General features: G+C 41.6%; 1 protein-coding gene across 4 annotated transcripts in view; it reads right to left on the bottom strand.

Moving 5' to 3' along the window:
- Positions 1-17,159, bottom strand: part of UBA7 (ubiquitin like modifier activating enzyme 7) — a 53,021-nt gene extending 35,862 nt beyond the window's left edge. The window contains exons 1-11 of one of the 4 annotated variants that reach the window (XM_087955021.1): positions 16,945-17,042; positions 14,085-14,204; positions 13,328-13,399; positions 11,838-12,006; positions 9,323-9,457; positions 8,240-8,346; positions 7,908-7,998; positions 6,578-6,716; positions 5,114-5,211; positions 3,470-3,616; positions 3,219-3,371 (exon numbers count right to left, since the gene is read on the bottom strand). In XM_087955021.1, the coding sequence (XP_087811147.1) occupies positions 3,219-3,371; positions 3,470-3,616; positions 5,114-5,211; positions 6,578-6,716; positions 7,908-7,998; positions 8,240-8,346; positions 9,323-9,457; positions 11,838-12,006; positions 13,328-13,383 (1,095 nt within the window). In that variant the 5' untranslated portion in view covers positions 13,384-13,399; positions 14,085-14,204; positions 16,945-17,042. Of the gene's footprint in view, positions 1-3,218; positions 3,372-3,469; positions 3,617-5,113; positions 5,212-6,577; positions 6,717-7,907; positions 7,999-8,239; positions 8,347-9,322; positions 9,458-11,837; positions 12,007-13,327; positions 13,400-14,084; positions 14,205-16,944 lie in introns of all 4 variants that reach the window. The other 3 variants (XM_087955019.1, XM_087955020.1, XM_087955022.1) reach the window with 3 other exon arrangements.
- Positions 17,160-17,927: the final 768 nt, after the last annotated feature.

Genomic DNA, 17,927 nt, shown 5'->3' with positions numbered 1-17,927 from the left:
AGCAGCAGCTAAGAGAGCAGAGAAGAGAAGGAAAGGAGAGCACTGATGCAATGCTAGGCTAAGAGTTATTGAAGAGAGGAAAAGGGGGTAACACAGACCAGATTTATCCTACTCATAAGTCTTGTTCTACTTGTCCTTAGAATGAGAATAAATCCTTGGTTCAATAGGTTTTCATCTTGAATTGACATTCTTCCTCTTCCCCCTTCCCCCATTAATTGGTTAAATGGAGGATTAGCTACAATGAGTAAGGACGTTTAAATTCTTGGTACTTCTCCATATTAGTGTACATATATTCCAAAATGCTCACTTTCTATTGTACAGATTACAGATTAATGAAGTTGGAAGGGACCTTGTAGGCAGGGGTGGGATTCTACCAGTTCGCACCGACTTGCTAGAACCTGTTGTTAACATTCTAAGCAGTTCAGAGAACCGGTTGTTAGAAGAAATTACTGGCCTGGGACTTCCGGTTTGCTAGCCTTCGGCGGCGGCAGGGATTTGCGACCGCACGATCCCTGCTGCGTTCGCCGCCAAGGTTCCCCCGATCCATTTGGATCTGGGGGATATAGCTGCCCCGTAGAGGCAGCTGAAGACAGGGGGGATCCGGCAAGGGGTTTGGGGGTGCCACAAAGCCCCTCCCCAGCCGGCTAAACTCCCTTTTCCCGAGGCGGAGGAATGGCGGTCAGTAATGGCCGCCACGAAGAAAGCTGCAGCTGGGTAAGCAAGTGCAGGAGGGAGAAAGCTGGAGAAAGTGAAAGGTGCTTTTAACCGGGACAAGACGGGAGAAAGTGATTTGGAACCTTGAAAGCTGTTAAGGATATATTGTTCCTTGTGAGAGTCACAAGCTGCGAATACCCTAAAGGGGAAAGTTTTTTTTTCTTTGTTCTACTCTCCTTCCTAAAGTGACAGCGGGGAAAAAAAATCTTTTTGGCTGTGAGTGGGAAGGGAGAGTGAAAAAAAAATCAGAGCAAAATTTGAAAATAAGGAGAAGATTGCCTAGAATTGCAAAGAGTTTAAAAACTTCCAAAAAATATATTTGAAAAGGATTTGTGATTACTTTAACCTCAGAAAGAAAAAGTGAAGAAGAAGAAGGTATTTAAAAGAAACAGTCTGTTTGGATTGTTTGGTGATTTTGGAACCTTGGAAATTATTTCTGATTAAATCATCTGGGTGGTTGTTTGGAAAAACTTTTTCTCTACACAATGGCATCACCTGTGGATGGATTGGAACTTATATATCAAAAATATGAAAGAGAAAAACAAGGAGGGGAAGATGGACTTGGCACTATTTTTCAATACTTAGAAATGGCGGTTTATATTTATGCGAAGCAGAATGAGGATGATGGGGACAAAGAAGAAGAATAAGCCATCTTTGATGAAAAAAGGACTTTGATTGGAGACGGGAAAAAGCAAGAGAAAAAGGAAAAGAGGTCTTTAAGATCTGAAAAAACAGCCCAAAAAGAGAAGAATAAGGTGAAAAAGGGACATTATGTTAAGAAACAACAGAAAGGGGGAAAGCAGAATAAAAGGGAGGTGGAGAGACAAGGTGTTAAAGAGGACAAGGAGAAGAAGAAGCAAGGGAGAAAGGAAGGGATGAGAAGCTCTAATGGTGGGGAGCAAGATATTAAGAAGCAAAAGTTTTTCAGAGATAATGGATAGATCTTATTGTTAATGGGATTCTAGAAAGGTACATAAGATTGCATTTTTATATCTGTATTTAGAAGTAATTATAGAAAATTAGAAATAATATGTAGCTTAAAATGTGATAAAATATCTAACATAAATAAGTGAAATTTTTGTTAAGAAAAAGAGAGTACTGTAATGAAATATGATTCAAGATTGTGATGTGGGGGGTAATAATCGTGGAAAGCATAAGTGTTCCCACAAAGGCATGATATTCAATTGAAATGGATAAAATGTTTAAGATATAAATGATTGTTAAAATTAATGATTAGAACATGGTATACTAGCAAAAATTTTTGTGAAATGAGATTTGAAGTAGAAGAAGGAGGAACATTTCAATGAAATATTGAGCTATAATATGTGATGTGGGGGGGGGGATAATTATGGAAAATAGGGCTCTCATAAAAGTATGTGATTTAATTGAAAGTATATGAATGAATATCAATACTAATGAATAGATTTGTATTATTTTTGATAATATAGTATAATTTTAGAATATACCAGACAGAATCCCAATGTATGTTATGTATTTTATACTAGGTACTATAAATATAAGGGAAAAAGATAAAGGCATCATACTCCATATAGTGTATAGGAGAAGTATTTCTTCTTTTTTTTAAAGAAGAAAAATAAATGATTGGCTGGAATAGAACAGACAAAGAATAATAAATATTAGGATATGAATTGAGAGGAGGAAAAAAAAATTGAGAAAATTTAAAGGAGAGGAGAAGTTATATAGAAAATTGAAAATGTTAATAAGATATGAAATGGTATGTAAAATGAATATGAAACTGAACTTGTGTCTGTACCAAGAGTTTTAACCCGGGACTAAGCAACTTTCAGAAAAGAGATTTTTTATGCTTTTATGTTTTGTGTTTATGTGTATTTATGTATTGTTTGTCTTGAAAATAAAACTTGTTTAAAAAAAAAAAAGAAGAAGAAATTACTGGCCTAATCCTGTAAGGCAGGCAGGAAGGAAACATCCTGGTGTTGCTTACAGAAACTGCCTCTCCGTTAACCCTTATTACATTCTTGGCAGGACTAGACTTCCTGTCTCTGGAACCTCTCTGGAGTTTTTTCCCCCTCCTTTGCTGGTACTTTGCTTGTGTGGAGTGACCATTTAAAGTTACAATGGCACTGAAAAAAGTGACTTATGACCATTTTTTACACTTACGACTGTTGCAGCATCCCCACAGTCATGAAAGGCCAGGTGAGGAGATTCATGCCTCGATGTGAGTGACATTGAGTTGGCCATGCCCAGCCAATAACATGACCACCAAGCCATGCCCACCAACTAAGCCATGCCCACAGAACCAGTTGTTAAAAAAATTGAATCCCACCCCTGCTTGTAGGTCATCTAGTCCAACCCCCTTTTTCCTTTTGCCATTTTGCTTTCATTTTCGTTATTTCCCTTTCCTGTTTGTTTTCATTTTCTTTTTAAAACCATATTTTAGTTGATGCTTAATTACTGTTTGTCTCTTTAATATTTTTTTTTAAAAAGCGATCAAATCAGCCTGTTGTTAAAGCTCTGCCACTCACCTTTAGGACTTCTTGGGCAGCAAGGCCTCCAATAAAGCTATTCATAGGGCTCAGGTCTCCCATACATCCATACGCAAACATCCGTATCAGATTCTCTTGTTCCTGATCCATAGCTGGGATCCTCACCAGCTCTACTAACATGTCTGCATCCTCCTGCCAAGGAATAATTACTGGGGTTGAAGAAAAGATTTGGCTGGGGAAAGGAAAGGGAAAAAAGTAAATAGCTGGATAGGTAGGTAGGCCAGACTTACCTGATTCTGAGGGCTAGGCAGTCGACCACATTTATTCTGGAATGTGTGAAGTGCCTGGAAGGCTGCATGAAGGGTATGATAACGAAACATTTTCTTACTATCTTGGGTGTTGATCTTCGGATTAGCCATGCAGGCTCGCAGAGACTTCTAGGAATATCAAGAAATAAGCAAAGAGGGAAAGCTGTATCTATTAATACACCCGTTCTCTCAGATACCATATCTCAAGAAAGTGGTCTCTTGCAAAAAAGAATATGTGAAGCCTAGCTAGCTCAGGAACATCTGCCCCAGCAATTCTCAGATTTTTAAATTTTAAATCCAACATCACCGTAATGAAGAACTAAAGACAGAGACAAAAAGCCCTCTTTTACAAGAAATTATATACTAGCCAATTACTATTAACACTTATCAGGGATGGCAGGGATCCCCAAATCCGGTCTACAGCCTGGTATCGGGCCATGGTCTGTCGGGAACCAGACTGTGCAAGCAGTGGGCGAGCACGCGCGTTAAACTCCATTTGCACAAGTGGAAGACACACACATGAAAACATCACTTCTTTCCCCTGCCCTGCCACCCCACCCCACCCCCCCAGTGCTGATCCACAGGACCGGAAAAGTTGGGGACTGGCTGAGCTTTGGTATTTTTGAAGTAGATAAAGAAATGGAAAAATTTTGTTGATGTTCATTTCTATTGATATAGTTGTACAATAATGATCAAGACATGGGGCTCAGCCTGCATTTACCATTGAAATGCATTTACCATTTTATCCTAAGTACAAACCACACAATATATACAATGAGAGAGAGAGAGAGAGTGTGTGTGTGTGCACTAACTACCCCCAACCTTTCAGACAGTGAGCCAATCCTGAACTCCAGGAAAGAATGAGATGCTTAGCTTGTTTTGCCTCAATACTCTCCACTGGGAAAGGGATGCTCTACCATTTTCTCTCTTGTATGTGTGTGTGTGTGTGTGTGTGTGTGTGTGTGTGTGTGTGTGTGTGTGTTTTAAGATCAGAAGATGGGAATCATTCTGTTACATGTCACTATTGATAAATGTGCCATTGATCTAGAACAGAGGTCCCCAAACTTGGCAACTTTAAGACTTGTGGACTTCAATTCCCAGAATTCACCAGCCAGCAAATTCTGGGAGTTGAAGTCCAAAAGTCTTAAAGTCACCAAGTTTGGGGAGCCCTGATCTAGAGTGACTTTTAAGTTGAGCTAAGACAGACATCTTTCCCAGCTTGACTCAACCTGGAGTAAAGCTGAGATTTTCTGCATCCAGCATGTATTATATCTCTGAGTTGCTGGCCAGCACAGTTTCCTACATAGAATTTTATATCACAAGCAAGCAAGTTCAGCTTACACTAACTTTTCTCAAGCAGGCGCTCTACCTCCCAGCTTCATTTCAACTGGAGGCTGTACAGTGTCAATTCATTATGAAAGGGTCAATAGTCTAAAAATCTCAGGAAGATAAAAAGTTGAGGGAAGCTTAAATCTCTTCCCTATGAAGTAACACTGTATATCTCACAGTTCTTGGCTAGAGCAACATGCTTGTTCAAGAATCAGTCCTTTCTGTAAAGTAGCCTGAAAAGAAGAACTCCGTTTTTCAAAATTCCCACATATGTATAGTTCAGAAATGAGAACCCACATAGGAGTGTTTCTGAGGCATCTTGACCTGAGTGATGATCCCACCATGTTGGTATGGGGAAAATGAAGAGGTGTCTCCAATTTCCAAGGTGTTTTTTCCTAAAAATAGAGCAAAAAGATTCAGGGTCTGCCCTCAAGTGCATGTTTAACCATGTTCCTAACCCTAAGCAGTTTAATTTTCAGAGTCAGATTAAAAATTTGTGAATTCAATTGCTAAAAATGTAGCCTTTGCAAATTCAGATTTTTCTGAGTTTGGAAGTGCTTTGGTTTCCTGACAAATATTTTAAACCTCCACATTGAAGTCTCACAACTTTCCTTAATTTTCCTATCAATACCACCACTATACTATTCTGTCATTCTTCTCTTATACAGGTAGTCCTCAAGTTACGACCACAATTGAACCCAGAAATTTATGTTGATAAGTGAAACATTTGTTAACTGAGTTTGCCCCATTTTACAACTTTTCTTGCCACAATTGTTAAGTGAATTGTGGCAGCTCAGAGGTGGGATTCTACTGGTTTGGACTGGTTCGGGTGAACTGGATGTTAAAGTTACATCTGGTTCACCAAACCAGTATTTCAGCCGACCGGCTGGACCTGCCTGCCCTGTCCCACCCCTCCCAGGAGTCTCCACATGGCCCATTTTCAATGGAGGTAAGTGCAGGGTCCATACAGAGGCTCTGGGAAGGGGGAAAAACAGGCCTTCCAGAAGTCCAAAATGGGTCTATTTCTGGCTTCCGGTGGCCTCCAGAGTCCAGGGGAGGCTGTTTTCGCCCTCCCAGAGGCCCAGGGGAGGCCTCCGGACCCTTGGAGGGCAAAAAAAGAGGCCCTCCTAGAAGTACCGGAAGTTCGGAAATGGGCCTGTTTCTGGCTTCTGGTTGGCCTCCAGAGCCTGGGGAGGCCATTTTTGCCCTCCCAGAGGCCCGGGAGAAGCCTTGGGAGGGTAAAAACGGCTTCTCCCGGGCTCTGAAGGCCCACCAGAAGCCGGAAACAGGAAGTTCCGGTAGGCCACGCCCACCATGACTACGCCCAGGCAGCAAACTGGTTGCTGGAATTTTTGAATTCCACCCGTGTGGCAACTGTTAAATTAGTAACAAGATTAAGTGAATCTGGCTTCCCCATTGACTTTGCTTGTCAGAAGTTGCAAAAGCTGATCACATGACCCTGGGACACTGCAACCGTCATAAATATGAACCAGTTGCCAAGCATCTGAATTTTGATCATGGGAATGCTGCAATGGTCGTAAGTGTGAAAAACAGCCATAAGTCACTTTTTAAGTGCCGTTGTAACTTTGAATGTTCACTAAATGAACTGTGGTAAGTCGAGTACTACCTGTATATCCTCCATCAGCTCAACTTCTTGATGAATTTCCAATATTAATGCTCCAGTTCTCTATGAACATGTTCCACATTCAAGTAAGAAAGACACATGAAGCCATGGAGGGAAAGAAGAAGAGTCCCTGTTACCTTTCACACAAATCTGGCGTGGCTTAGAACCATTCAGTTGTGTCATCCCCTCAATCTCAGAGAACGTCACCCAGTCACCATCCATAAAGAAATGTCCCTGCTCATCATCATGGGCCACAGTCAAGAGACCAGGATTACCCTGAATAAGAGATAAATCCAAGATTAATTATGAATCTTCCCTTTCAGCATGATCAACCTATTTCCTCTCCAATCATTTGGATTCCAATATAAAATGCACTCCAGGTTGACCTTGCAATATTAATAAAATTTAGAAGTGTTAATTAGTAATAGTCCAGCTATACAAAAAAAAAAAAATCAGCTTGGCTTACCTCCGCCCCACCTCCGCTTTTCAGCTTGTGAGAGAATAGTTGCTTTGAAATGGAAATTCCTCATCCAGTGGGAATGTGCTGGGATTTCACATAAATACAAGCCGCTCGTTCATGACGTTATTCATCATTTAGATCACGGGTCACCAACCACCGAACTCATAATTTTAAATCCCGCAGACCAGAGACCCTGGGAAAATCCCCCAAAAAGTCTGCAGGAAAATTCCCCACCCCGTTTTCCTACCAATCACAGGATACCGTCTCCAGCTCCATTCTCAGGGGGAGAGAGAGAAAGAGAGAGAGAGAGACTTTTGGCTTCATGCAAGGAAAGCAACAGAAGCAGCAGAAGTCTTTCTTTCTCTCCCCCAAACTCCGTCAGAAATGAGTCTTTGCCAGTGCAGCCTCTTGGAGCAGGATGCCTTGCATGGTCCCAAAGACTCACTGCTTGCGGAGTTTGGGGAAGAGAAAAAAAGACTTTTGCTGCTTTCCTTGCGTGCAGCCAAAAGCAGAAAAAGAAAGAAGAGGAAAGAAGCAGCCCAGTGGCCAGGCCAGGTGCATGGGGTGAGGGGGGCAAGTTCCTCCCCTCCAACCTTTTCCCCGTCCCCTCACTACCCTGTGTTGTTCGCAATACAAGCACCGTTCCCACGGGCCATGTGATCGGCACAGCTTTGTATTCCTGCGCAGCCTGGATTAATTGCTTTGGGGGGGTGACATTTCTCTGGGGACCACCAAAATTTTCTTATGGACCACCAGTGATCCCCGGCTCACTGGTTGGCGACCACTGGTTTAGATGATTCCCCTTGACCAAAATCAGACACCATCTCCTGATAATCCCTTCATAAAAATAAACATGAGGTTTTAAAGGAGATGGCGCAGGAAGAGAATTATAAGTAGAAAAGTAATACAGAAAATAGAGTGGCAGTGAAAAGACATTAACTTGGTTTGCATAGTATGTGATTGTATGTTGAGTAAAACAGCCATTGTTTCACAGAGATGGAAGTTACCAAGGTGATGTGTTTAATGGCAGCAGATGCAGGGTCAGCTTCTGAAGGATCATACACCACAAAGTTTTCTCCAAAATCACAGAAAACCTGTCTGGAGTCAAGAGAAAGCAAAAATAAGCCATGCCTCAAATGATGCATTCAACTTAGTCGCCACTCTTAGAAATACCTAGCAAATATACAGACCGGCAGTAACTTTCAACTACAGGGTCTTCCTATTCAAAAATAAATTTATCTAAAATAATAAATCTGCAATGTTCCAGCATTATTTATGTAAATTTTCCATCTCCTTGATCCCCTCCTAGAAAAAGGACAACCCATTCATCCATACATACCCAGCCAGGCCCTTTGTGTTAGCTAGGACAAAGCAAATTTGGTTGGCATGGCAGAAATCACTGATATCCAGCTGTTCCGTCAAGGATGAGTTGGTCAGGACCACAACCTGGAATACATTGGATGTGGAGGTTCAGAGCATAAGCCACATTAAGGAATATCCAAACACAGAGAATGGTCGGGAGGACATTCTCCAAACTTATGTTCTCCGTTTAATGCCTGATAAGAATACACCACACATCTATCCGAAGATTTCCAACTCATTGTCAGGTGCGGCTCCTAGTCAAAATGTTATAATTCTTTTGAGAAATGTACCATAAAGTTACAGCTGACAGAAATATTTGAGATGGATTGACAAGCTTGCTACTACTGTAGGATGAAGAAAAAGAAATTCTTCCCTCCATTCAGATAGATCCTGTGATGACCCATAGTATCCCAAAAATAACACAAAAACTAAAACATGAATCAAGGTCTTGCAATGCCTTCAACTTAGCTTCGCTGTTTTATTAGTCACAGTTTAAATTCAAAAAGTAGATAATGAAGCAAAAGGAAACCAAAAACAAACCATATTGACGAGAGTTCCAGGGCAAACCAAGATAATTAATCACACATTCCAGGAAGATAACTGGGGAGAGTCCATGGGAAGAACATCAACAAAGATAAACCTCATCCAAGGAAAGCACTAATTTGATTTCAGCGTCTGTGAACACGCAGTTCCAAACTCTTATACAGAGCTCACAGCTGCAACCCATGAGGAGGATCATGGCCCTCTCCTCCCGAGTAGACCATGCTTTTCCCTGATCCTCTCCTCCCTGTGTGCCCTAGGATGGATAGGGGATGGTCCTGGATCCTCCTCTGATTGCTCAGCCGGCTTCTGCCCTTCCCCAGCCTCCTCCACCACCTCTGGAGCCACACTCCCACACCCTGTTGGCTGTTCCTCCTCTTCCTCAGAGTCAGTCTCCACCAGGGACATGACAGATCCTGTGTAATGGTTAGCTTTCATCACCTCCTTCTAGCATCACTAAAATTGCTTCTTTTCCCATATTTCTCACTTCCATGGCATGGGAAACATAACTTTGTCTTACCTTGAAAGTAGCCAAGAAGTTCTCCGTCAGTTCACTGGTGTGGAGGATCACCTCAACATTGCCATTTAACGTGGAGAGATGTTCCTGGGAAACCTTAGCTCGGTTTTGCCCCACGTTATTCTCTGACAGGTAGAACTATAGAGACACAGCAATGCTAAGCATAAAGAAAAGTCTTTTACATAATTCTTTGCCACCAGTAAAACAGCATTTTTACTCTTTTCTTGCCTTGTTTTACTGTCAGATGCACCACATTGTCTAATAGCATATTTTGGAGTTGACCTTTACATCTCCATTCCCAGCAGTGTTTGCATACGATATGTGAATTTATCAGTGTTTCCCAACCTTAGTAAATTTAAGATACATGGACTACATCTCCCAGAATTCCTCAGCCAGAGAAATTCTGGGAGTTGAAGTCTATCCATTTTAAAGTGGATAAGGTTGAGAAATACTGCACTATACACTGTGTAAGAAGCACAGTAGATGTAATACAGCAGGAGCGTAAGATACTAAAGAGAATGCTATATAGCGGGATCTTAGACTATTTTAACACTGATTCTGAATTATTCTTTTATGAAAGTTAGAGTCTAACAGTGTAGCATTTCTCATTTTGACAACTTTTAATGGGAGTGAATAACAACTGATTCATCAAACTTCCCAAATTAGGCAACCTTTTAAAATCCCATGGTTATATTATTCATTCAGCCATGTATAGAATTAAATTACCAACAATTATCTGTTATGAAATGAGCAAAAATCAAGACTAATTGAGAATCCAGATGGCATGTTGGGAAATTGGGTCCTATCACACACTTAGAAAACTGTCTTTAAGTGGTGGGCATGCCTTCAATTTTGTACCTCTATCTGCCATACACTCCTTCCAACTTAGAAGAGAAGTGGAAGCAACTTCCCCGTCTACTCCTTCTGCAGCAGATCTCTTGAGATCAGCAATCAACCAGGGTGAATGGGGCGGGGGAATCACACTGACTTGCTGGCACCATTTTTAAGTTAGGTACTATAAATGAAGGGAAAAATGACATGGCAATACGAGGGGGCGGGTTTGGCAGAGGGTTAGGATTATTTGAGCCATCTGCAGGGGTTCTGATCTACCCCCAGAGATCTGAGTGGACACAAATGTCCCTTCTGGGCTGAAGAAGGTGGACCACTTTTCTTTAGACAGGAGGATTTGGAAAACGAGGTGCCTCCAATTCTCCTGCACAAGAAATGTGCCACTTCCTTTGTGCTAAGAAAGAAGATGAATTCCAAAGTTGCTTTGGATAGTGAAGTGGGCAGCATATAAATGTAATTAATTAATATTCCCCACCTCCTCCTGCACAGAAAGAAATACTCTCTGCAAAAGAGACAGTGAATGATTTCAGAAATTGATAACATATAGATGTGTGATGACCCAGAGTGTAATACAAACCTAACAAAAACCAAAACGTAAATAAATTTTCTTTATGCCTTCAATTTGGCTTACTGTTCAATTGTTCACAGCTGGAGATAAAACTCTTTCCAAAATAACATTCCAAAAGAAATACAGTCCAAACTCAGAGAGCAGATAACGAAGCAATAAAAAAACCAAAAACAAACCACACTGAAGAAAGTTCCTCGACAGACCAGGATAATTCATTACAAACTTCACGAAGATAACCAGGTACAGTCCGTTGGAAGAACCCCAACCAAGATAAACCTCATCCAGGACTAAAACACTCTTTGTTTCCATCGTTTGCTAGCACACAGGATCCAAACCCTTATCCAGTTCTCACACCTGCAGCCCATGAAGAGGATCAAGACCCTCTCCTCCCAAGTAGACAATGTCTTTCCCTGATCCTCTCCTCCCTGCGTGCCCTAGAATGGATAGGGGATGGGCCTGGGTCCTCCTCTGACTGCTCAGCCGGCCTCTGCCCTTCCCCAGCCTCCTCCACAACCTCCGGAGCCACACTTCCACTCCCTGTCGGCTGTTCCTCCTCTCCCCTCAGAGTCAGTCTCCACCAGGGGCAAGACAAGATGCATATGCACACATGATGTCTATGGAACTTCATATCTGTGGTGGTGAACCTATGGCACGTGTGCCACAGGTGGCACGCGGAGCCCTCTCTGTGGGTATGTGCGCCATTGCCCCAATTCAGCTCCACTGTGCATGCGCGTGCGCCTCCTGCTGGCCAGCTGGCCTTCAGGTTTCTGCTGTGCATGCGAGAGGGGCGGGGGTGCAAGCGGGGGCACACGCAGGGGGCGGGGCAAATGTGCGGGGGTGTGCATGTGCTGGGGCACATGCGCAGGGGTGCAGCACATGCACGTGGGGAGGCAACTTGCATTTTGGGGGAGCACGTGCACACGCTTTGGGCACTTGGGGCCCAAAAGGTTCACCATCCATGATCTATCTATACCTATATAGGCTTGTGGGAAAGTAACTACAGCTGAATAAAATCTGTGGGGAATGTGTGAGCAGAATCAAAGACCTATGCCTTACCATAGCTCTCTCACATTTGTTAGGCAAGATCAGTAAACTGCATACCTGTGAGGACAGGTCCCTCCATTGAGCATCATCCTGGTCATGGAGTGTGACAGATTTCACTCCTGCAAGAATCACATTCTTGGCAATCTCGACCCCCAGCCCCGTCATTCCAGAAACCAGCACCGTTGCTGTAGCCATCTTCTGCATGGCCTCGTGCCCAAGCACATAGCTGGAACAAAAACACCACAGTGATGCGAATGCCAAGCCTGAACAGCGAACTGCACTCTTGTTCTTGTTCAACTGCACTTTTACCTTCGGTTTTCTTTGCCAATTAATGTTCCCTATTTTTCTTCCCTCTGTCATTATGCATTTTATGCATGGAATGACCTCGGGAGACAGAAGGAGAGCCACAAGCTGGACAAGTGGCACGTAAAAGATATCTCAGCCCAAAAGGTTTCCCACAGGATGCTGTGATAAACGTTTCAGGAAGGACCTTTTCTAGTTAGGGACAGGGAGGGAGAAACACTTTCAATCTTGCAAAATTCTGTTAATGTAACCTGACAATAAAGATAGAGCTGGTTTTCCTACTTGTATTTTATTTATTTATTTATTTATTTATTTATTTATTTATTTGATTTGATTTGATTTGCCAATTGTTTACAAGATAATAAGTATAAGTGTATACATAGTTGTGAATACATGAAATGGGTACATATAAGAAAAATAAAAGAAGAATAAGAGAAACAATAGGACAGGGACGGTAGGCACGTTGGTGCGCTTATGCACGCCCCTACAGACCTCTTAGGAAAGGGGTGAGGTCAATAGTAGACAGTCTAAGGTTAAAGTTTTTGGGGTTTGGGGAAGAAACTACAGAGTCGGGTAGAGTATTCCAGACATTGACCACTCTATTGCTGAAGTCGTATTTCCTGCAATCAAGTTTGGTGCGGTTTACTTTGAGTTTGTATCTATTGTGTGCTCTTGTGTTGTTATGGTTGAAGCTGAAGTATTCACTGACAGGTAGGACATTGCAATGTATGATTTTATATACCATGCTTAAGTCAGACCGAAGACGGCGTAATTCAAGGTTTTCTAGTTCTAGAATTTCAAGTCTGGTGGCATAAGGTATTCTACAACGAGTAGAGGAGTGGAGAACTCTTCTTGTGAAATATTTCTGGACTTTCTCAATTGTGCTAATATCAGATACGTAATGTGGGTTCCAGACTGATGAACTGTATTCGAGTATTGGTCTAGCAAATGTTTTGTATGCTCTGGTTAGTAGTGTGATATTACCAGAGAAAAAGCTACGTAGGATTAGGTTAACAACTCTTAATGCCTTTTTGGCTATGTAGTTGCAGACTACTTCACAGTGTTAACAGTTGTCTTAATCGCCAGATTCTTCTCCAAAATAAATTCCACCAGATGCTCACTCATTATCCAACTACTCTCAGACAGCAGGTGATCCCTCTTACACCAGCTCTCGAGCGATATTGAGAAGAACCTTTGGGGTTTCTTAGCATCCCTCCCACTTTTGTGTCCCACGTTAGACTCACAGTTGGCGGGAATACAATTCCTCGTCGATCTTCAGAAGGTCCTCTGTGGCGCTCATTCTGATCCTGCTATTTCTGTATCGTTGGGGGCAAAAAAGGGAGGACCAAGGCATTGAATCAGGCTATTGGAAAGTGTTGATTCCTGAACTTATTGTCCAGGCATCAATCATGGCTGTGCTTACTAAACTGCCAGGGACAATTGTCCTCTCCTCTAGAACTTCATTCTCTGCGATATCAGAGAAGCCCCCAATCTGTTAACTTTTCACAAAGACATTAAGAACGTGATGCTTCAGAGGGCCTAGTCTTTTCCTGATGAGGATGGTGTTTTGGCTCTTCCTTAATATGCAGGGTGTGATTGATCACATTTTTGTTATTTTTTTATGATTGTATAGCTGCGTCTGGTTTTAATCCTATGACTATTTTGATGCAAGTTATTCAAAGTCAGTTGTGATTGGAATGGCATAACTTAGTACAGTATTTCTTGAAATTTTCTTCTATCAAGACCCCTTCCTACTTTAAAAGAAATTGTGGAAGATCCCAAAATAGCTTTTGGTTGCATTCATCATTTATGGCATTAAAAATAAAAACTGATGCATTTATACAATATTTACTCATTGAATGATGTAGAAATAACTAGATAAATAGCAATAGCAATAGCATTAGACTTATATACTGCTTTACAGTGCCTTACACTCCTCTCTTAAGCGGTTTACAGGGTCAGCATATTGCCCACAACAATTTGGGTCCTCGTTTTACCCACCTCAGAAGGATGGAAGGCTGAGTCAACCTTCAACCTGGTGATATTCGATCTGCCAAATTGCAGGCAGCTGGCTGCAGCAGAAGTAGCTTGTAGTACTGCACTCTAACCACTGCACCAAACCTATTTTTTAAAACAATTTTTTTTGAAAATGAGAAGAGGTTTAACTCTTCTGCAAATGTTTTCAGAATTTGGCAAATAATTTTGATTTTGAGGACCCCTGAGGAGGTCTTGGGGATCCCCAGGGCTTCTATGACTGCACTTTAAAAAAAAACCACTGGCTTACTAAAATAAATTAAATTTAAACAGAAAGCAAATCCCAGCAGGGCAGCATCTTGCTGACCTTGTCTAGGTTCATAAGTTCAACAGAATTAGGAATAACCTAATTAATACTTGGAGGGGAAATCACCAGAGAATTCTAAAGCTTGTAGGTTGATCTGGGAAGTTGAAAAGACATTCGGGGGAAAAGCAGTAGCAAGCCACTTCTGTACAGTTGCCAAGAAAAATGCATGAATGCTAATTGGACTGGCAGATGACTATCTCTTACATGGATAAATAGTGGTGGTTGTGATGGGTGTTGCAGCCCACCATGGGTGAGTTTCTCAACCAGTTTGCCCAATGACCTGCTGATACAGTACTACAGAGGAATTATTGAGTCTGTCATCTGCACCTCTATAACTGTCTGGTTTGGTTCTGCAACCCAACAAGACAGACACAGATTCCAGAGAGTAATTAGGATTGCAGAAAAAGCAATGGCTACCAACCTGCCTTCCATCGAGGGCCTGTATACTGCATGAGTCAAAAAGAGAGCTGTGAAAATATTTACAGACCCCTCCCATCCCGGACATAAACTGTTTCAACTCCTTCCCTCAAAACGACACTATGGAGCACTGCACACCAGAACAACTAGACACAAGGACAGTTTTTTCCCGAACCCCATCACTCTGCTAAATAAATCATTCCCTGCTTGCATCCTTACAATTTATATTGACTGTTTCCTAGTATGATTTGATTGCCTATTTGTATCCTATGACTATATTAATTGTTGTACCTGATGATTCTTGACAAACGTATCTTTTCTCTTTATGTACACTGAGAGCATTTGCACCAAGACAAATCCCTTGTGTGTCTAATCACACTTGACCAATAAATAATTCATTCATTCAGTTTTAAGACTTCCCATTCATTTCCCTTGTATTCCCCCCCCCCCATGCCATAGAATCAAGTAAGGGAGGCAACCCCTTGAGGCTCATTGGCAGAGGGGGCGTGGCCCAACTTCCTCCTTGCTCCATGTAATCTTTAAAACAAAGGGTCAATGTTGGACCTCAACAGGTGGCTACTGTACTGTATTATGGCCACAAAAATCTGGACAAACACCAAGCGGCAATGAAAAAATAAAAGTATTTTCTATGTCTCTTTGTGCCAACTGCCAGTCATCTGGATTTTTCAGGCCCAGATATGATTATGACTACACATGGGAGCTACTCAGCCAGCCTGGCAAGCAATTTTAAAAGCACAGAACAAGTAGAACAGTTGAGTTCACACATAGAAAGTAACCCGTGTGTTTCAGGGTTCCCTTCTAAGAGTAATCTCAGTACAGGGATAATGGAAAAACAAGGAGTTTCCAGCAGTGAGTGTAATGAAATGAGGAAAGGAAAAAAGAAGCCTTGCCCTTTAAGGAATAGGCAAAGTTCTTTCCTTTTGTAGGTTCAAATTTCCTGGCTGGGAGATTTTAATGCAAAATGATTTGGTGAGCTGCTTGGAAGTCAGTTTATTTATAGGAAGGCAGGTAAAAAGAAATCTCACAGCGTTCCTAGGATTTATCTGATAAGTGGGTAAGAAAACCCCTTTTTTATACCTTTTCAGGTCCTTTGATTTGGATGTGAAGTCTTTGATTTGTGTGTGTGTTGAGTTCCTGTCTCTTTGAGATTGGGATCTTTTCCTGGGATTTTGGTTTTATGGTCCTGATCCTTTGTAGTTGCTTGTTTGCTATCATGCTATCCTGCCATGCCTTTTGGTTTGCTTTTCACAAGTTTTTATAACTTGCCATCTATTTGATTTCTATGGGAAAGGATCTTAGCTAGTTTGTAGGGTTTTCTTCTCTATATCCCATGCCTGTAAATTTTCTCCTTCCTTTGTTGTGAAAAGTAAGCTGGCTCCAGCTATTTTAATAGCCCTACTTGACAAAGGGTGGGGGGCTGTTTTCCTAGAAGAGAGAGGAATCCTAACTTCCAACAGAAAAGTACTGAAATGGTTAGAGGTGAACGTGAAATGAGGCAACAATGGAGTTTGTATGGGAATGATAAGAGAAATATCGGAGACTGAAGTTGAAACAAATACTATAAATGTTTGGGTCCCCGAAGGTATTAAGTTAAGAAAAATCAATAAGACAAACAAGAAATAAAAGGCAAAAGAAAATAATACAAGATGAGTAAACAAGGAAATCACAAGCATCACAATTAATCAGGATTAAATTGGTTAGGTAAGATTTTTTTTTTTATCATTAGAGTTATACAACTGAATATTTATACTATTTTAAACATTGCAGGTCAGTAACTGTAAATATCAACAGCAATGATGAAAATAGCATAAAATCATTAAGAACAGTAATAATCATACATCTTTAAAGAAAAAGATCTACCCTTCTTTAACACCTCGTTTAGCGATAATATTAAAACTTCGTGTTAAGCAAACCCCAAATTTCAGATGTCCTTAAAATGTTATTTTATTTCAATACGACTACGTTGTTTTGGATTCCAAGGAGCGATGCAGATCTTCTAGCAGTCTAGCTCAGCCATTCAGACCTACACAGCAACAGAGCGCAATGTTTTGCCATTCCGGGGGACGGGGGGGGACGACTTACCCGCAGACACTTCGTGCTTCTAGCCACCCGAAATCCGGCAGCTCCGGGCGGAAAAGCTCTGGAAGGTGGCAAAGTCCGCCTCCTTTTGGGAAAGAAGTACAAAACGAAAGCGAAAGCGATCGTTTGTCAGGAACTGAGCAGGAATCGCTGGATTCCTTTGAGCTGCAGCTCCGACGGGAGTTTTATTCTTAAGAGTAAAGGCGGTGCTTTAAAATGGCTTTAATGCACCATCTTTCTTTCTTTCTTTCTTTCTTTCTTTCTTTCTTTCTTTCTTTCTTTCTTTCTTTCTTTCTTTCTTTCTTTTTCTTTCTGTATCCCTTTCTTTTCCTTCCTTCCTTCCCTCAAAACTTGCTTTCGTTTTCTTGACAACCTGCAACTAACGGTACCGAAGTTGCTCCTATAAAAATGCAATTCTTCGACGCCTGAATTTGCTCTTTAAACGTTTCTCCAAACGAACCCGATAAGGGTCCTTTTTCTTGGTTGAAGGTGGCACAGGCTGCCTTAGTTCCACGGCTTCTCGGCACTAAAAAAAAAAGCCTTTGCGTAAAATATATATAGGGCATCTCTGAATGACAAGAGTAAAATAAGTAAACTTCGGGAAAACTGTGTTCGGTTGCCATCCCATCACACGCTCAGTTGCGCCGGTCTCTGAATTGCGCGCGGCGATTGGGCTCCGTCCGTCGCTCCTAACCTAAGGAACTCCCGGCGCGTTGTAAGATACAAGCGTGTTGCTTGTATCCTTACGATTTATACTGACTGTTTCCTAGTATGATTCGATTGTTGATTGTACCCTATGAATATCATGAAGTGTCGTACGTTATGATTCTTGATTCTTGACGAATGTACCTTTTCTTTTATGTATACTGAGAGTATTTACACCAAGACAAATTTCTTGCGTGTCCAGTCACACTCGGCCAATCAAGTATTCTAAAAAGAAGAATACACGCCGACTCTTTCTGCTGGGAGGGGTTTGCAAGTTGCCT

Source organism: Notechis scutatus, chromosome 2 (assembly GCF_049901735.1).
Source record: "Notechis scutatus isolate UNSWTSFEM ecotype Mainland chromosome 2, rNotScu1.2, whole genome shotgun sequence".
In the NCBI taxonomy this organism is placed as follows: Eukaryota; Metazoa; Chordata; class Lepidosauria; order Squamata; family Elapidae; genus Notechis; species Notechis scutatus.
Note: the sequence above shows the minus strand (reverse complement) of the source record. Positions and strands in the feature narration are given on the sequence as shown.